This window comes from Marmota marmota, unplaced genomic scaffold (assembly GCF_001458135.2).
Source record: "Marmota marmota marmota unplaced genomic scaffold, marMar, whole genome shotgun sequence".
NCBI classification, from domain to species: Eukaryota; Metazoa; Chordata; class Mammalia; order Rodentia; family Sciuridae; genus Marmota; species Marmota marmota.
This window is the reverse complement of record NW_025999842.1, coordinates 6,303,645-6,321,129: the sequence shown is the minus strand read 5'-3', so window position 1 is coordinate 6,321,129 and position 17,485 is coordinate 6,303,645. Positions and strand designations below refer to the sequence as shown.

Genomic DNA, 17,485 nt, shown 5'->3' with positions numbered 1-17,485 from the left:
CTCCAGGGGCGGGGTGAGTACCTATGGCCCCAACTCGACCCCCTCCCCTTTACCAGGGCTGCGCGGGGATCCGGACCGGGTAATCCTAGGGCGCACCGAAGGGCAGTGGCCGGGTGACAGCTCTTCGGCGCGCTTGAGGGCAGGCGGGGGGCTGGGCTGTCAGCCCAGCTCTGCTCCAAAACCCAGAAGGATGAGGTGCTCAGACAGTCCGGTGACTCTGCACAGCCCCCGGCGGCCCCTGCTGCGGGATATCGGGGCGAGGGAAGGGGGCCCGGGCCAAGGGCCTCGTGGGCTTTGGAGGCAGAGGCGAGGAAGGAAGGGGAGGCGAGGGCATAACATGGCGCAACGCTAGGATAATCTCCACCGCGACCGAGGGAGGACGAGCCCATTGCTGCAGCAGCTTGAAGAGGAGGAGGGAGGTGGCCAGGGCTTGGATATTTGATTCATTCTCCGAAGCCTTTAAACTGTTTAGAGGAAACGCTGCGGCAGCTGAGAGTGGGATGTGGGGCCCCCGGTGGGCGCAGCGCTCAGGGAATAACCCCAGTGCACACCGGAGCTAGTCCCGCACCTGAGGATCAGGTTGCAGGAAAAGTGCTGGTTGAGAGAGGGGCACCAAAGGAGTAAGGCGGGCTTCATTAGGGGGTGGGGAGATTGGGAACAGTGTCACGATGTTGGACTGGAGCGCGTGCTGGGGTTCCGTAAGGGCTCTACTCAAGGCTATCACCCTCTGTACCGCGTTGGATGAGCAGGCTTGGCGCGTTGCTGGCCGGGAGAGGTGCTGCCAGGGCGGGGTCGGAGGAGGAGAGAGCCTCCGTGCGGAAGGAGGAGGCAAGGCCTGAGTGCTTGGAGAGTAGGGAATGCGGGTTAAAGCGGGACTATCTCCCCTTCTTTCTTGCAGAAGACGAGGCTGTAGACACGGCTGGAGAAGATGTCGGGCCAAACGCTTACAGATCGAATCGCCGCCGCTCAGTACAGTGTGACAGGCTCTGCTGTCGCGAGAGCAGTCTGCAAAGCCACCACTCATGAAGTGATGGGCCCCAAGAAAAAGCACCTGGACTGTAAGCATCTCTTTATATAAGTGGGACATGCGCACCGCAGACGCGCCTGGGATGCCGGCTGCATGGCCTGGCTTAACTGTCGGGAATTCTGCAGCCTCGGGGCTCCCAGCCGGGTTGCCCCTGAGCTGGAAATCTCCAGCTGTGGGGATGTCGCCTTGGGTCAATCCTGAAACCTTGTCTTTTGAGCTCTGTTCTCCTGTTGACCTCCAAGGTCTTGGAGGGGAAGTTAGAGATGCTTTTCACCTCCCCTTTCTTTCTCCACAAGCCTCCCTTCTCCACGTTAAGAGAAATCAGAGGTTCCACAGTCAGAATGAGGGGGTGGGGGGAATGAATTCGTGGAAGGTCAAACTTGACCCTCTAGTTTTTTCCTAAATATATTTTGGGTAGTTCTAAAGTAGTACTATGTTTTGATCTTTTTCAACATTGCTATTGAGGTTTTGTGTGTGTGTGTGTGTGTGTGTGTGTGTGTGTGTGTGTGAGAGAGAGAGAGAGAGAGAGAGAGAGAGAGAGAGAGAGAGAGAGATGTCACCACACCAAACTGAAATAAATTCAAGCAATTGAATGAGGAAAGGACACTTCAGAGATAAAGGTGATTTCATTTTACACCTGGCACACTTCTTTGTCCCTTTCTCAGAAAATGCTAGGTGGAATGATTATGCCTTGATCACAAAATGGATGTACTTTCTTGGCATTGGAGATGGTGCAATTTTGGATTAAAACACTTAATTCATCATACTTTTTTCATATTAGTTATTTAGTGGAAAAAAGGCTTTATTCTCATTTGGTATCTATATATTTCTGAGAGGTTTCTTTTGATTAACATTGTAAGTCTTTTGTTATTGAAGGGTAAATAGAGATACTTAAAAAACAATTTCACCTACTTTGGTAGTGAGGCTCCTCCTAAGTAAGGCTACATCAGAATGTATTTTACAGTTTCTGTTCAGTCTTTTTGACTTGCTTAGAATCTTCTGTTCTATTAGATGTTTGTTGATAAAGATTAGTGTTGGCATAAGACACCCAGGTATAGCATGCCCATTTCTCCATCTGGCTTCCTTTGCCCGTTTGCTAGTTTTCTTTTGCTTCAGACCATCCCCCACTGCTTCTCTCCTGCAGCTGAGAGAATGGCATCAGTGTTAGAACTGACTCTAGCCCTTTCATCTGCAGAAGCAAAGCTTGAGGAGACTTAAAACTGGACATTGTAAGACTTGTCCAGCCTTTAGAACCTGTTGTCTCATAGTATTGGATTTTTTTTTTCTAGAAGCAATTCTGAAAGGAGAACACCATTACTCCTTTCCTGAGAGAATGTTTAACAAAACTTATTGATTACAATATCACATGTTATACACGAAGTACAGGATAAGAGAGAGGCCACCAGGGCCAGGGCACCTTAAATTTATGACCACCTCATTTTGTTGCAGCATGCTGAATCATATAGCCATTTTTCCATCAGTTTCCCCAACTCTGAAAGGATGACTCATGTCTTATTGGTGTATGTCATCTAGAAAATTCTCATAATAAAAAAATAGAGGTTATGGATTTGCAAGATACTGATCTATCATAAAGATGATAGATTAGTACATTTCAGAAAACATTCACTGTTTTGAGCATTTTATTAAGACATTATTCAGATAAAGACTGACTTTTTAAAATAAAAAATTTAGTCACATTTGTCTGTTAGGCCTGGAAAAGTTAAAGTTTTTGAAAATAGGATGTTTTCCCAGTATCTTCAGCACATATTAGTAAGGGCAGTTTCAAAGATATAGAAAATAGGGGGAAGATTCCATGTTAAAATAAAGTGGCTGAAATAGGCATTGGTATTGAATAATTAATATGATTAATCATACTAGCTAAACATTTATTGAGCAGTTACTGTATGCCTACCACTGAGCTTTACATTATCAGTCTGTCACCGATTAAGTCCAGTTAGGGTGATCAACTTCTATGGCTTTTAGCTACTGCATTTAACTGCCATCTCTAGTTTATTTAGTAATATTCTCCAATGAGAAGGAAGAAAAGGTACCATATTAGCCTAACTGGTCTAATCTTAAGAACACCTATCCCGTTTGCATGACTGTAAAATTGAGCATCACAACCCACACATGTATTACAGTCTCTATGCATGAAAATTTTTAATTCTGTCACTTACAGAAATGAAGGAAAAACAAGCACTAAAAGACTATTGGTTGGTGTTTTTTTCTTTTTGATGTTTCACTTTTCCAATAAATCATAAAGCAAATTATCTTCCATTTAAAACCAGCCTGTGGGTGAAATTTGGAAGAATGGGTATCATGCCACTAATATATCCTATTCTCAAAAGGGATGATATGGGAAACCTAAATATATGTGCATATTGTTGTTTTGTATGCATTTTAAGAGGACACCTTTGCTCAAAATTTCTTGTGAAGTTCCTTGACAAAGCAGTAGACTACCTCGGTAATTTATGCACAGGTTTTAGGTAACATACCAGTTATAAAAGTGAATCATACATGTGAACACATGTAAAACATGTACATGCATAAGTAAATTTTGTCTGTAGTTACTGATGCATTCTTAAGTAGTTCTTGGTGTTTTAGTTTTGAAAATATTAAGTACTGGGAGGAAAATGGCACAAAATAATAGAATTTGGGGATTTGATGTGGGATAGAAGTTTAATATAAGAAAAATTTGATCACCAAATTGACTTTCCATTAAGTTTGGTTTGATGTAAATAGTAATAATTTAGGTTATTGTTAGTTTGATTTGTACATACATTTTAGTTTAGAGTTTGGATTGGAAGATTATAAGAATACAGATATGGTTCTGTAATTTTTTTAAGTGATTTGATTTGTTAGGCTCAGAGTTATGAAATGTGTACTTAATATTAGTTAAAGGACTGGTGTAAAATATAATCTTTTTCACTTTAGGTTGAAAGTCTAAGAAAATTACTGGGGTAAATTATGTGATTTATAAAATGATGCTTAAATGGCATATGATTTATATGTTCAAAGAAATGGTGAACATCTTGGGGTAGAATTGTTTATGATGAAGAGGTGGAGATAAAATGAAACTGTATACATAAACTCTATATATAGTCTCACATTTTTTTTTCTTTTTTTCAGTAACAGTATGTTTTTTGAAGGTAAAAAAGATTCATGAAACCATCACTATAGTCAGCAGTTATATATTAAATTTAAAGGATAAACTTTAATGATCTACATAAAGATTACATGTTTATGGTACTTTGGGATTACACAAAACCTTCATTCCAGACTTTATACTGCTATAATAATGTTGCCCTTTACACAGGAAAACTAAAGACCTAACCAATATTAGTTTCACATTAGTTTTTCTGGAACCATATGTACAGTTTCACCTTTTGTTTCCCTTGTAACTTGTTGTGCATCTTTGATAGCACATTAAACATCCAGGTCTCACCAAATATTCACCTTCTTGGTTATAGTTCTTTTCCATTTCAGTGGGTTTTCCTGCTCTGGTTTGTGGTTGATGAACTAAAGGATAGTTCCAGTAAATAATAAAGTAAAAAGATACTAGACTATCCAGGACCTACCCAAGTACTGTTCCAAGGTTAAACAAACAAACAAACAGAATTAGCCCAAAGTAACACCTGCAGAGGGAAATTTGGAAAGTTGGCAACCCTGGCATAAGATTCATTTCAGTTAATAGTGCTTGCAATTGATTCCTGTATATGCTACATTGTTAAAGTACCCTAATTAAAATCATAAAAATTAAAACTTATACATCACAATTAACATCAAATCAGACCTAATAGAAAGTCAGTTTGTTTATCAATAATCATATTTTTCCTCATATTAATCTTCCTAATACATAAATAATGTATTTATCCCACATAAAAATCAAGTGGGATATGAGTTCCAAATCTCATGTTTGAGGTACTAGAATTTCACCAATGATTCTTTTCCTCCCAAATTAAGAAAAAATAAGATTGTGTTTCTTATAAGAGTATCTGGTGAAGATAGTAAAAGATACAAACATTTTTGATTCAAGGCAATATTGGTTCCTGCTACTTCAATTTTATTCATAAAATATCTGTAAAAAAAAGAAATTTTAATAGCAAAATAATGAAAAATTTAAACATAAAAACTAACTTGCCTTACATAAACTTACCTAGTACATGTAAAATATATTTTGATTCATAGAAATACATTTGCAAACTAATTTAGTAGATACCATATGTTTATATTGGGGATAATAGGGCTTTTGGGTGCTGAAAGATCAAAAAAGTAAGTAAGGCTTATTAAATAAAATTAAGTAAAACAACATATAAGACTTACTGAACACTAGGATAACTTTCAATATGAGAAGTGCACTAACTTCCTGTAAATCTATTTTACTTTGATTTCAGTTGTTCTCATGTAACTGTTTGATATTGTCTAATCACACCCTCTTACTTTCTTCTACCTGGACACACTCTGTTTCTTCTATATTTCATCAGAAAACCCAGCCTAATTATAGAGATGGTTTAGAACAGACTATATTGTTTTTTAGGCAGTCAAGAAGAGATGGAAGCAATGGGTTGTACTTTAATGTCTACCATGTATAGTAACCTCTTTGTTTACTGAAATTAGTGTTATATCCTATCTGTCCTGTAGGTGATGGCTTCTTATCTCAAATTAATTCAGGTAAGGATAGAAACAACAGATAACAGTTATAACGTTTTACAAGGAAAATACAAAAAAAAGTGAGATTACCAAGAAAAACAGTATTAGTGATCTGTTGTGTAAATGCACCTCATTAATGATAAAGCCTTTATGTACTCAAACAGATGTAAGCCAGGTTTAAAATGGACAATGTATTAAAAAGGAGAAGAAGAGATGGAAGAGCAAACCCTGTTGGGTATCCTCTTGCCCTGCAGGGGTTCTGTTTCTATGCACACTTGAATAAATCTTACTCTTATACTCACTCATCCTGGTCTCTGGATTAAAAGAGAGAGGGGGGGGAAATATACTTCACTTAATCTGGTTATCATTTATATTACAAATCCATAAGGAATCCATTCTGTGTGATTCTGTGATGTTCTTGGACGATGCTCAGCATTACAAGAGGGAAGAAAAGAGATCATGTGAGATTCAGAGGTTGGTAGGAGAAGGGAAAGTGGAAGAGTGGCAAAGAGTCCTAGGTAATAAGAGGAAGCACACTTTAAAGATGACTTAAAAATAGTTAAACAGGGTGGCTGGGCCCAGTGGTGCACACTGTAATCCCAGTGACTCTGGAGGCTGAGGCAGGAGGATGGCAAGTTTGAGACCAGCCTCAGCAATTTCGAGGCAAAAATCTTGTCTCAAAATAAAACAGAACAAAGACTGAGGATGTAACTCAGTGGTAAATCACCCTTAGCTTCAATCCCCAGCACCAAAACAAACAAGCAGACAAACAAAAAAGTTAAACAGGGAGTCTATTAAGAAAGTAAAGATTTTTTTATGGATGTTTTTATTTTCTTCTCTTCAGAAGGATCTTTTTTGCTATATAAAGTTAAATATATTTATGTCAGTCTCATTGCTTTTTCCCATTTTGTGATCAATATGATTCATAGATACTTTCTTAAAACCAGTAGAAAATTAATAATTCAAACTGGTTTTTATTTTGTTTATTTTTTGGTTATTGGGACTTGTACCCATGGCCTTGTGTATGCTAAGCATGTGCACTCTACCACGAAACTCCACCCAGCCCTCAAAAAACTGATTTTTCAGATGTTGCTTTAGTGATTTAAAGCAGATGTGTATAAGGAAAAATGGTGAGTGTGTATGTGTGCATAATTATGCAGTTAGCAAATTCATATCTTATTTTAAATATTAACCTGCAGTATTTTAGACTAACATCTAGAGTTTAGTATATTGGCACCTTAGTTTTAATGTTTAATAAAATGGCTTCTGAATACTTATTTGTTCTTTCATCTGTGCATTTGGTTGCTATAGAGCTTTCTCTTAATTTTTTATAAATATCCTTTTAAAAACTTACCTCATCTCTTGAGTGGATTGATGCTGGGATAGAGTGGTATTCTGACTTTATCTTGGTTTCAATAACTTGGTAAAGGTCAGAAGAGACACATGACCCTATTCCCCCAGGGCTGAGTATGCTTTCCTTAGAGAGCTGTGTTTTGGTGACTCAGTGCCTGAGCCAGACTCTACAGGGAGTGCCTTCAAATGTAATCACACCACATTTAAATCATTTTAAAAGTCATATTTATTGCCACTAAACTATTCATTGTTCAGTTTCTTTTTTTTTTGTAAATTTCTTTGACTTTTTAAAGAAATGTATTGTTTGCTTGTGAAGGGAAATTTTTTTATGCATAATTGGCAGTCGCTCTCTTTTTTCTTTTTTTGTAAAGAACAGTTGAATGAGACATCCTAGTGTAAATTACTTTATGACCTGTAAGAAAACTATCCCATGTACACATATTCCATAGTGAATTTCATGTTCCTGTTTATCTACTAAGCACTATTTGAAAAAAAAAATATATATATATATATATGGAAGATCAGTGGAGTAGAGGAAACGGAACCAAGGGAAGGGAGGAAGAGAGGGAAGTGGAAGTAGAAGGTATGAAGTGGAACAAATTATATTCGGTGCTTGCGTAATTATGTCAAAAATGAACCCCAATATTACGTATATCTATAATGCACTAATAAAAAGAAATTATAGACTCTCCCTCAGGACAGTTAGGTGAAAGCACAAACCAGACAGAGGATTGTACCTTGAAGCCCAGAGTCTTTCTTTAGATGTTTTACTTTCTCTTCACTTGTCCCAGGTGTGTGAAAATCCTCTCCCCCTCCATTGCATACAGAAAGTTTCTCTGTTAGACATCTTTAAGGAGATTCTGATGTATTCTAAGGGATTTTGTGATGTGTTATTCCTGGCTACTCAGGAGAGAGAGAAGTTAAAGTTAGATCTTTGCCCGCCTTGTGTAGTTTTGGTTTTCATTTGATTATTCTCCCAGGGTTAGCACTTTTATTTTAAATTATAACTCTTCTTTTCTACATGAATAATTCTCTGTTGTCTGTATCTTTAACCCTCCCTCCCCCATTCTTTGTCTCATAAGCATTTTCAAGTACCTTCATTTAAAGTAAGCAAGCAAAACCACCCACACACAAGTGTCTCTGGACTCTGTGACCTCTTCCAGCAACCAATATGTCATATGTCATCCCCTACTCTTTTTTTTTTTAATTCCACAACCAAACTTCTTCAAACTGATCTCACTGTTTCAAAGAAGACATACACACAGCTTCTGCACCTCTTTGGCTATTCCCCATTTTTGATTGGCTTAATTTATGCTTGAAATATTAGAATTGCTGTTGGGTAGTCATTCATTACCTAGTCAAATGACCAAGCCACCGACCTGGGAGTTTTCTCTCAAATCCAGTTCATGATCAATTATTTAAAAAATTCTCTGAAATCTTCTTTAGCTCACTTCAGCCTTAGTTTACATGAGTAATAAATCTCATCTGTAATGAAGATTAATAGTAGTACCTCTCTCACTTTTGGTGAAGAATAAGTGGGATAATGCACATAAAATGTCTACCCCAGAGTTTGATACACAAATCTGCAGTAATCAGTTATTAGCACTGCTGCTACTGTTAACCATTTCTAGTACAATTGACACTATTTCTACTGTTGCTGCTACTAGTACCCTTACCTCTACTACCGCCACTGTAACAACTACACACATATCCTTAGTACTTTGGCCCCTTCTTATCCATGCTTGCTTTTGTCCCCTCCTTTTAATTATGTCAATTTTTACTTTAATTCCAACTTTCCTCTTTCCTGGAAGCTATATACTATTTCCATTCTTTTTAGTGATTATCCTTGAGCATTTAATATGTGTAATTTAAAGTAATTTCTTTTCCCTTTCCAAAGAAGTTTAGAAACTTAATTATCCACTTCTGGTTTATGTGCTGTTAATGTCACCATTGTATTAACCTCTAAGGCTAGCTATTATTGTTTGATAGAGGCACATCTTTATTTATGTACATCCACCTTGTAACTGAACTTACCATTCCTTCCTATGTCTAGATTTTCTTGAGTTACATCTTTCTGGGGCTTCTTCAGTGAGGCCCCTTACTGGTAAAAGGTTTTGGTCTTAAAAACTTTTATTCGTGATTTTGAAGGATAATATATCTGGATATACAATTCTAGAATGGCAGTTATTTTCTCTTTGAAGATAATATTTCACTCATTTGGCTTCCATTGTTGCTCTTAAGAATTAATCAGTCAGGGGCTGGGATTGTGGCTCAGTGGTAGAGAGCTTGCCTAGCATGTATGAGGCACGGGGTTCAATCCTCAGCACCACATATAAACAAATTAACAAAATAAAGATACTGAATCCATCTACCAACTAAAAAAAATTTTTTTAAAGAATTAATTGATCAGTCTACCTGCCTTTAGGTAATCCCTTTGTTTATATGGCTGCTTCTAAATGTTTCTGTTTGTCTTGTCCTTCTGTAGTATATATGTGTCTAAAAGTGCCTTTCCTTTTGTTTATTCTTTTTAGAACTTGTATTTCCTGAATCTGAGAGTTAATGTCTTTCATCAGCTCTGGAAAATTCTCTACCTTTCATTTATCATTGATTGTTGTCTATACCTACTCTCTTTCTTTAAGTGTCCTTCAAATACAATTAAATAAATGTAAAACTTATTTTTTATATCTCTAAATATACCTTTCATAAGTTCCAATGCTTTATTTTGTATTCTGTATATTTTTTTCAGGTTATTAATCTTCTAGATTACTAATTCTCTCTTTAGCTATGTTTCCTCCACTTTTGTACATCCTTAATTTTTAAGGATTTTATTTATTTAGATTTCTAAATTTTGAAATTCTTTGAATTTGCCCATTATTTGAATGTTCTTGCTCACATTTTGAAGTTCCTGTCTTATTTCTTGACCATTTTTAACAAAACCAATTTTATATTCTGTGTCTCATAGACATGCAGTTCTGTTTCTATAGTTATTTGTGTCTGACCCTTGATCATGATGATTCCTACTATATTTTTGTAATTTTAGACTCTGAGGTCATGTTGGCTAGGATTTCATCAGTGAGAATCCTGGAAAGCCTAGGGTCACTTAGAATTCGTATTTGCTATAGCAGGAGGACCTGCAGTTGATTTCCACTCTTAGAGTTTTTCCACTTAGTTCAGGTTCAGGTCCAAAATCCTTATCTATAATTTGAAATCATAAAAGTTCAGAAAACCAAAATTCTTTTTATAAATAATTTGGTAGCAAAAGTAGACCTGATATAATATTTATACCAGTTATCATAAAAGTTCATATGTTGAGCTACAGAAACATTGTCATATTATGGTGCATTGTGCAAATTTTACTGGGATGCTAACATTGTGTATCTACCATAATACCTTTGTTGAGTCTGAAAAATCATGAATTGTGAAACATATGTGGCTCTAAGGATGCTAGATATTATAGAATGGATCTGTAATGTCAATTCAAATCACAAACTTGGGCAAGGGGAAAGCTGTGGTTACTGATGCCCCAGAGAGCTCCCTCCTCATCTAGCCAGAGTGTACACTTAGTGGAGCATGTTTTCCTGTTGACTCCCTTTGCTAAAAGGTATTATTTTATTGTTTGTTGTTTGTTTGCTTGCCCTTCTAATTTTACTAAGGATATAGCCCAGGGAAAATCACAGCTTTATGTGAAGGATCTTAGCTTCAGCTGGTCATGGTAGTTAATCCTGAAGGCCTTGTCTCCTGTTTGCCAGGAGGGACATCAAAATCCGAGCCTCTAGGCCACTCAGATTAACACCTGCCTTCAGGGCAGTGTTTCTCTTCCATATTCCTCTATCTTGTAGTTTTCCAAAACCCTCTTTCTTTTTTAGTTCTGCAGATTGCTTTTATTTTCTTGTGAGTTCAGCTAAATGGATGGAAAGATGCCTGCAATGTTTATCTAGATTATTGGGTGGTGTTTTATCCTTGACAAATGCCCATTTGTGTGCTAGAAATGGAATCACCCTGACTTCCTGTCTTTTGTTCTTATCTACACACACACACACACACACACACACACACACCCTACCCACCCTGTCGTTCATTCTTAAGCACTTTATAATTCATCAAATTTTCTAAACTGTGTATTATTTGGGGGGGGTCTTTGCAAATGTTTTTTTCCCTGTATTTTAATTATTTTAAGTTTCATATCTAAAACCTAGCTTTAGTCCTTCTTTCTCAGAGCCTAGATGGCCACTGTGCAGAGCATAGATCCCTCTCATATCATTCACAGAGCCAGAGCAGGATTCAGTTTAGTGGTTTTTCCTTTCTCTGGTCTGAAGTTTATTTTGGACCACCTTATTCTTAATATCTAACAGAGCAATAGCAGGTTTGGGGGAATATTTGCTGAATGATTTTTTATTACATACTTCATATTTCCCACATGTTAGACCTTTCTTTCCTCACAGACTTTCTATTTAAAGATTTTACTTTTATCACTCTCAGAAGAGCAAGGAGATAAATTTGATACATTCTCTCAAAAGACCATAAAAGCAATAGAAGTGGAATATTGGAGAAAAACAAAGAAATAGATCCATTAAATTGCTCACTGTATGTAGTTAATCCATATTTCTTGATGGCTTCTCAACATTTGCATTCTTATGATAAAAAAATGGGGGGAAATTATAAACTTGATTTGAAAAGTTAGAACTATGAGCAAATTAGTAAATTGGAAAAAATGTTAGATATTTACCAAGTATATCTACAATATTTTAATTGTGGATTTAGAGCATATGTGCACTTCTCTGTGTACTTTATCAATAATTAGATATTGAAATGATTAGGTATTAATATTACAGAAAATCCGTTGCCAGAATGTTGTGTGGGGATATGTGTGTATCCATTTTTCTTCAGTTTGTTTTTAGTTGGTTAAGGTTGGGTAGCATTGTTTTTTCAATATTCATTTTTAAATTCATAAAAATATACATATTGTACATGGTGAGGATAGTTATAAGAGAAAACAATTTCAGAAGTGACTACAAACTCTGAATTTACATTCCAATGAGATTATTCACTATTTAGTGATATTTTTCACTAACATGATAGTATTACCATTAACAAGTTGAGAGATAAGGCTGGAGATGTGGTTTAGTAGTAGAGAGCTTGCCTAGCATGTATATGTGAAGCCCTGAGTTCCATCTCCAGCATTACAAAAAAAAAAAAAAAAACAAGAGCAACAATTTGGATTTAGAAAAGCATGAGGAAAAGAGGGAACAAGCACCTAAAACTTAGGGTTGTTTTGCCTTTGTAAAGAGAGCAATAAATGTTGGACATATTTAATTTTGTTTTAATGCTGCATTTGGAGAAATTAGAAATTATTTTTCGTGTTGAGGTTTTCAGTAGCTCGCTTAGAATAATCTCATTATTTATTCATTTAGCAAATATTTGGATATTTCCCAAGTGCAGGAATTGTTCCAGGAGGCAAGGATACCATGGTGAACAAGATACACACAGCCCTTGGTATCAGAGAGCTTGCAGCTTTGTAGGGGAGATAGAAAATGAAAGAAATAATTACAAATGATTCAAAAAGAATTCAATTTTAATAGGGAAGGTGAAGACCACAGTGGAGGTAGGTTGCAGAGGAAGTCTTGAAAGATGAATAGTACACATGTCAGTGAGGGGTGAGCAAGGGCTGTTGCAAGTTCTGTCAATGAAGAGGCTCACAGAAAGCAAGGCTCATTTTAGGATTAACGAAGTTGAAGTTGCTGGAAGACTGAGGTTAGGGAGGCAGAGAATATTAAGCAATGGCACCTCAGCTGTGGATGGACCTTGATCTGGAGGGCCTTTGAGGTTGGCTCTCAAAATTGTCCAGCCGCTTAATTTTTACAAATAAAGAAATTGAGTCTCCAAAGTGGCAAAGTCACACAATCTGTATGTGTTAATAATGATTAATTCTTACTACCCATCTTGGCCAGGGTTAATGTGTCATTGTTTTGCTCACATAGTTCTAACTGCACAAGATTTTACCATAATCTCATTATTAACCAAGTTAGTGTTAATGTGTAGTGTGGAGCTCACAGCCCTTCCAGTTCTAGCAAGGTAATTCAATTAGACTATTAGATGTATTTTTGGTCTGTTGTTTTTTCCCCTTACCCCATTTAGGTTGCAGTGTGTTTATGATTTTCTGGTCTCTTCATTAACTATTTTAACATAAAATATTCTGGTTTGGATTACTCTTACATGAACATGAATGGCAGGTTCCACTTGAGGCTGACTTGAGGGAGGCTGCACTAGTGAGTTGAACCAACTGTTTAACACCTGCAACTCTTCACTGTTTTGTGGTTCTCTACCTGTTCTTTTTTTCCACAATAATTCTCACCATGGTTCCAAAGGAGTAGCTTGATTTTTACCTAAACTTTTGCATTGCATTGAACTGCTGTAGTGACATTGATACACATATATATGCATGTACATGTGTGCACACACACACATGCATACATATATGCAGTGGATTAGAGATTTTACTTTGGTCCTTATTGTAGATTGTACTAATCCTTTCATGGAGTGGTAATATGAATTAAGAAGTGTTTCTTCAGCATTAATTTCTCAGCTAGAAAAGGAGTATGAGTTGGGTAATCAATTAGTGGGAGTATAAATGGGCATAAATATGCAGGAGAGTGGGTTGTCAACATCACTCAAAACCCTTGAAAATCTTTTGATCCAATAATTTGTCTTCTACAAATGTATCTCAGAAAAAATGGAGAAAATTATGCATTCAAGGGTGTTGTGTATACACAGAGAGAAAGAAAATTAAATACCTAAATACTTTATTTTAAAATGATGATGTCTCTAAACCATAATATACTAGACAACCTTAAAAAATGAAGTTTTAAGTATTTTGGCATGGAAAGGAGTTTACAAAGATCTGGTTTTCATTTTTTAAGTATATATATATCCCAAAATAATGTATATTTTGGAAGAATATATGCAAAAATGTTGTCTATGACTTTTGCTTTCTGTTTTATTTCTATATTAATAATAACTTTTGTTTGCATGTTACAAGAATATAGAACAAACTAGTTTGGGGGAAAAAAGAAATAATTCAGCTCTGGAAACCAATATGAGGAAGAGGCAGGGATGAAATTGAACTTCTCTGGTTCTTGCCTCACCTCATATTTCTATTTCACATAATAGTTGTGAAGCACTGCTTCATTCTTGTGGACTAACTTTCTCAGAGAGTCTGAAAACATTTTAAGCTCCCAGGCTCACATCATTACAACCTCACTGAGAGAAATTGACTCTATTCCTATAGATAGAGTTTCACAAAATCATAGGGAATCATTTTTATCTCCTTAACCCAGGTCATGATTGATCCATGTATGTGGCATGATACTATGACTGTCAGTTCCAACCAGAGCTATGTCATTGAGAATCCCAAGGGCTAGTGACCTGATACAAGTTTATTTCTTGTTCCTATCACGGCCTGCTCTGTGTGGTTGTTCCTTCCACTCCTTCCATCTGGGTTGTCTCCTACCTGGGGCTTGAGCTTCCTTCACTGGAGTCTGTGCATCTGATTGAAGGGGGAGGAATACAGAAAGGAACATATTGCAGGGAATAAAACCATATCTAGACATCATTTCTACTTATATTCCATTGGCAGGAGCTCAGTTAATGGTCTCACCAAAATATAGAAGAAGCTGGGGGATAAAGTGAGTTCAGGAGAAGGAAATGGGTTGTGAATACATAACATTGACTCTACCATGCTCATAGGGAAAAAATTGGATTATAATTTGTTGCCTCTATCTTTAAATTAATTTCTTTATGTCACTGAATTTATGGAGATTTCGCTGTTATGGTAGTGTGGTCACTAAGATCTTGTAATAAACTAGCAACTATTAATTTTTTTCAAGGATTCCAGATAATTCTGAAAATGGATAATTAATGGCAAGCCAATAGATTTACTACATATTCCTTCGTCTATAGTAGACTTTGCAGAGTGATCTTTACTGCAAAGCTTTGATTTTGCCTTAGATTTCATCCACGCACAGTGCTTTGTATTTCCACCATCCATTGTAGTTGACACAAGCTGAAACAAATTTGCTATCTCTAGTCTAAGCAATTTCTTCATCCTAGATATTGAGACAGCTGCTCATTGGATTCACATAGATGCCCAGAACTGACATTCAGCATGCACAGCTCCAAGCCAGTATTCATCTGCCAGTGACTTTGTCTTATGAAATAGTAATTTAGTGATTTATGTGTCTAGGCCCTGGAAGGAATTGTTTCTCTCTCTGCTGATATTACTCAATTGCCTTAAAAATTTTAAACTTTCTCCAAGCATCAAGTCCATTATTACTCAGTCACCTTAAAATATGAATAATGCAAAGCATATTTGAATTTTAGTACCCAAGAACTTTTCTTTGGGTTGCTTCTGAGCACCTGCATAAATATGGTTTCTTTTCAATTTTAATATCACTCTTGATTCACTTGGCTTAGGTAAAATATATTAGCAATCTCCGTTTTTCCATAAGATTTAAGTGAAGAAAAAAATCAAGGGGAGGATAAAGGAGGGGTTAATATGTGCCACACACATGATCATATTTATATATGGTCATATTAATATGGTTAATAGCTATATTCATATATGGTTAATATATGGCATGGACACATAGATTGCTATGAGCACTGTGAGGTGAATTCTCCTGTCCCCAGTTTACATAAGAGGAAAATAAGACCAGCAGAACCAGAAGCTCATCCAAGGCCCACCACTAAGAGGGAAAGAGTTGGGATTTCCTCAGGGTTCCTCTTGCAAGGCTCATGTGTGTTTTCACCTTTGCATCATGCTTTTGCTCATCTGTCTCTAGTATCACGAGTTGGAATACTATAAAACAAAAACCAAAAGAGGTAAAACACTATATGATTGTTTTCCAGAGGGAAAAATGGGTGATATCTCAAAGCAATTTATTAGCTAATTAGCTACATGAGTTTTTCCCTGTGAAGACCCATCTCTAGCTAATGGGGGAGTAGGAGCCAGTGATTGTTCCTGAGCCTGTCTCACCCTCATCAGGTATGTCTTTGGAAGATTTGGTATTAAAACATTAATTTTTACAAATCTTGCTAACTAAACACCTTGAGAGGTGGTGGGAGTATAGCAGAAAGTACTGGTTTATCATCAGAGGCCCTAGTATAATTCTAGGCTGTTGTTGCTTTCTAGCTGAGATCTTGGCCAGATGAATTTAATTTCTTTGGAACTCAATCTCCTCTTTTCTAAGGTATCATGGGGTTATGGTAACAATTAAATGAATATATTTGCTAAAAACAACAACAAACTTCAACCCCAAATTACTCTACAAATTATTATTATTATTAGAGGAAAAAGTGTTTTGAAACCCAACAGTTATTTTCCTAGGTATCTTTCAAGTATTGTATGCAGCAATAAACATGCAGAAAGAGCTCAGTCTGAGCTTCTCTGTGCTTACCTTTGGCATCTGCTGATAAATGGTTGTTTATTACTAGAAGATATAGTTTCATAATTTTGGTTTTGTTCATTAACAAATGTTAGTACTAATTGTACTTCATTATAGTTTCATAATTTTGGTTTTGTTCATTAACAAATGTTAGTACTAATTGTAAAAACAAAGCATAATATATATTTGATTAAAATTATCTCCTAAAACACAATTGACTTTAGAATATCTATTATGGTTTTCTTTTATTATTTTAGAGTATTGAGACTTGATGATATTGTTTTAGACTTGATTTTTTTTTATTTTAAACTTTTCAAATAGGCTTTTAGTAAAAGAGAGTTATTGGTTCTTTAAGAAAAACAGTGGTGTTTGCACACTGAAATGTTGAAAACACATAGAAAAAAGGCTAAAATACATGAAATGATTTTATTGTTGAAAATGGATTCTTCATGGTTAGCATTTTATTCTGCTATTAGGTTATAATTGAAGACATAAATGGAAATGGAGAGGACACTAAATATAGTTTTTCATTAAGCACTAGTACATTGCTGTTGAGAAAAATTCATAAAATACTTGAAAAAAAGTTGGCCTGATAGTGAAGTTAATTATGATGATCAATATTTGAAATGAATCTCAGTATTTACATTGTATGTACTTTTAGTGAAATCTATCCAAAGCCCTTTGACAATTTTTAGTATTAATGGAAAGGCAAACAAAACTGAATAGGACGATATAACAAAATTGAGTCAATAAATAACATTGAGCACACTGATGTTCAGCTGGGCATGATGGTGCGTGCCTGTAATCCCAACAGGCTGATGCAGGAGAATTCACAGTTCAAAGCCAGCTTCAGCAATTTAGCAAGGACCTCAGCAACTTAGCAAGACCCTGTCTCTAAATAAAATACAAAAAAGGGCTGGGGTGGCTCAGTGGTTAAGTGCCCCTGGGTTTGATCTCTGGTATACCCCCACCGGAAGGAAGAAAGGAAGGAAGGAAGGGAGGGAGGGAGGGAGGG

The 17,485-nt window shown here is 36.4% G+C and overlaps 1 protein-coding gene across 13 annotated transcripts in view; it reads left to right on the top strand.

Moving 5' to 3' along the window:
• Positions 1–17,485, top strand: part of Snap91 (synaptosome associated protein 91) — a 122,910-nt gene that overhangs the window by 1,576 nt on the left and 103,849 nt on the right. For 12 of the 13 annotated variants that reach the window (XM_048803850.1, XM_048804108.1, XM_048804091.1 and 9 more), the window contains exon 2: positions 899–1,058. In XM_048803850.1, coding sequence (XP_048659807.1) covers positions 929–1,058 — 130 coding nt within the window. In that variant the 5' untranslated portion in view covers positions 899–928. Of the gene's footprint in view, positions 14–898; positions 1,059–17,485 lie in introns of all 13 variants that reach the window. The other variant, XM_048803748.1, reaches the window with a different exon arrangement.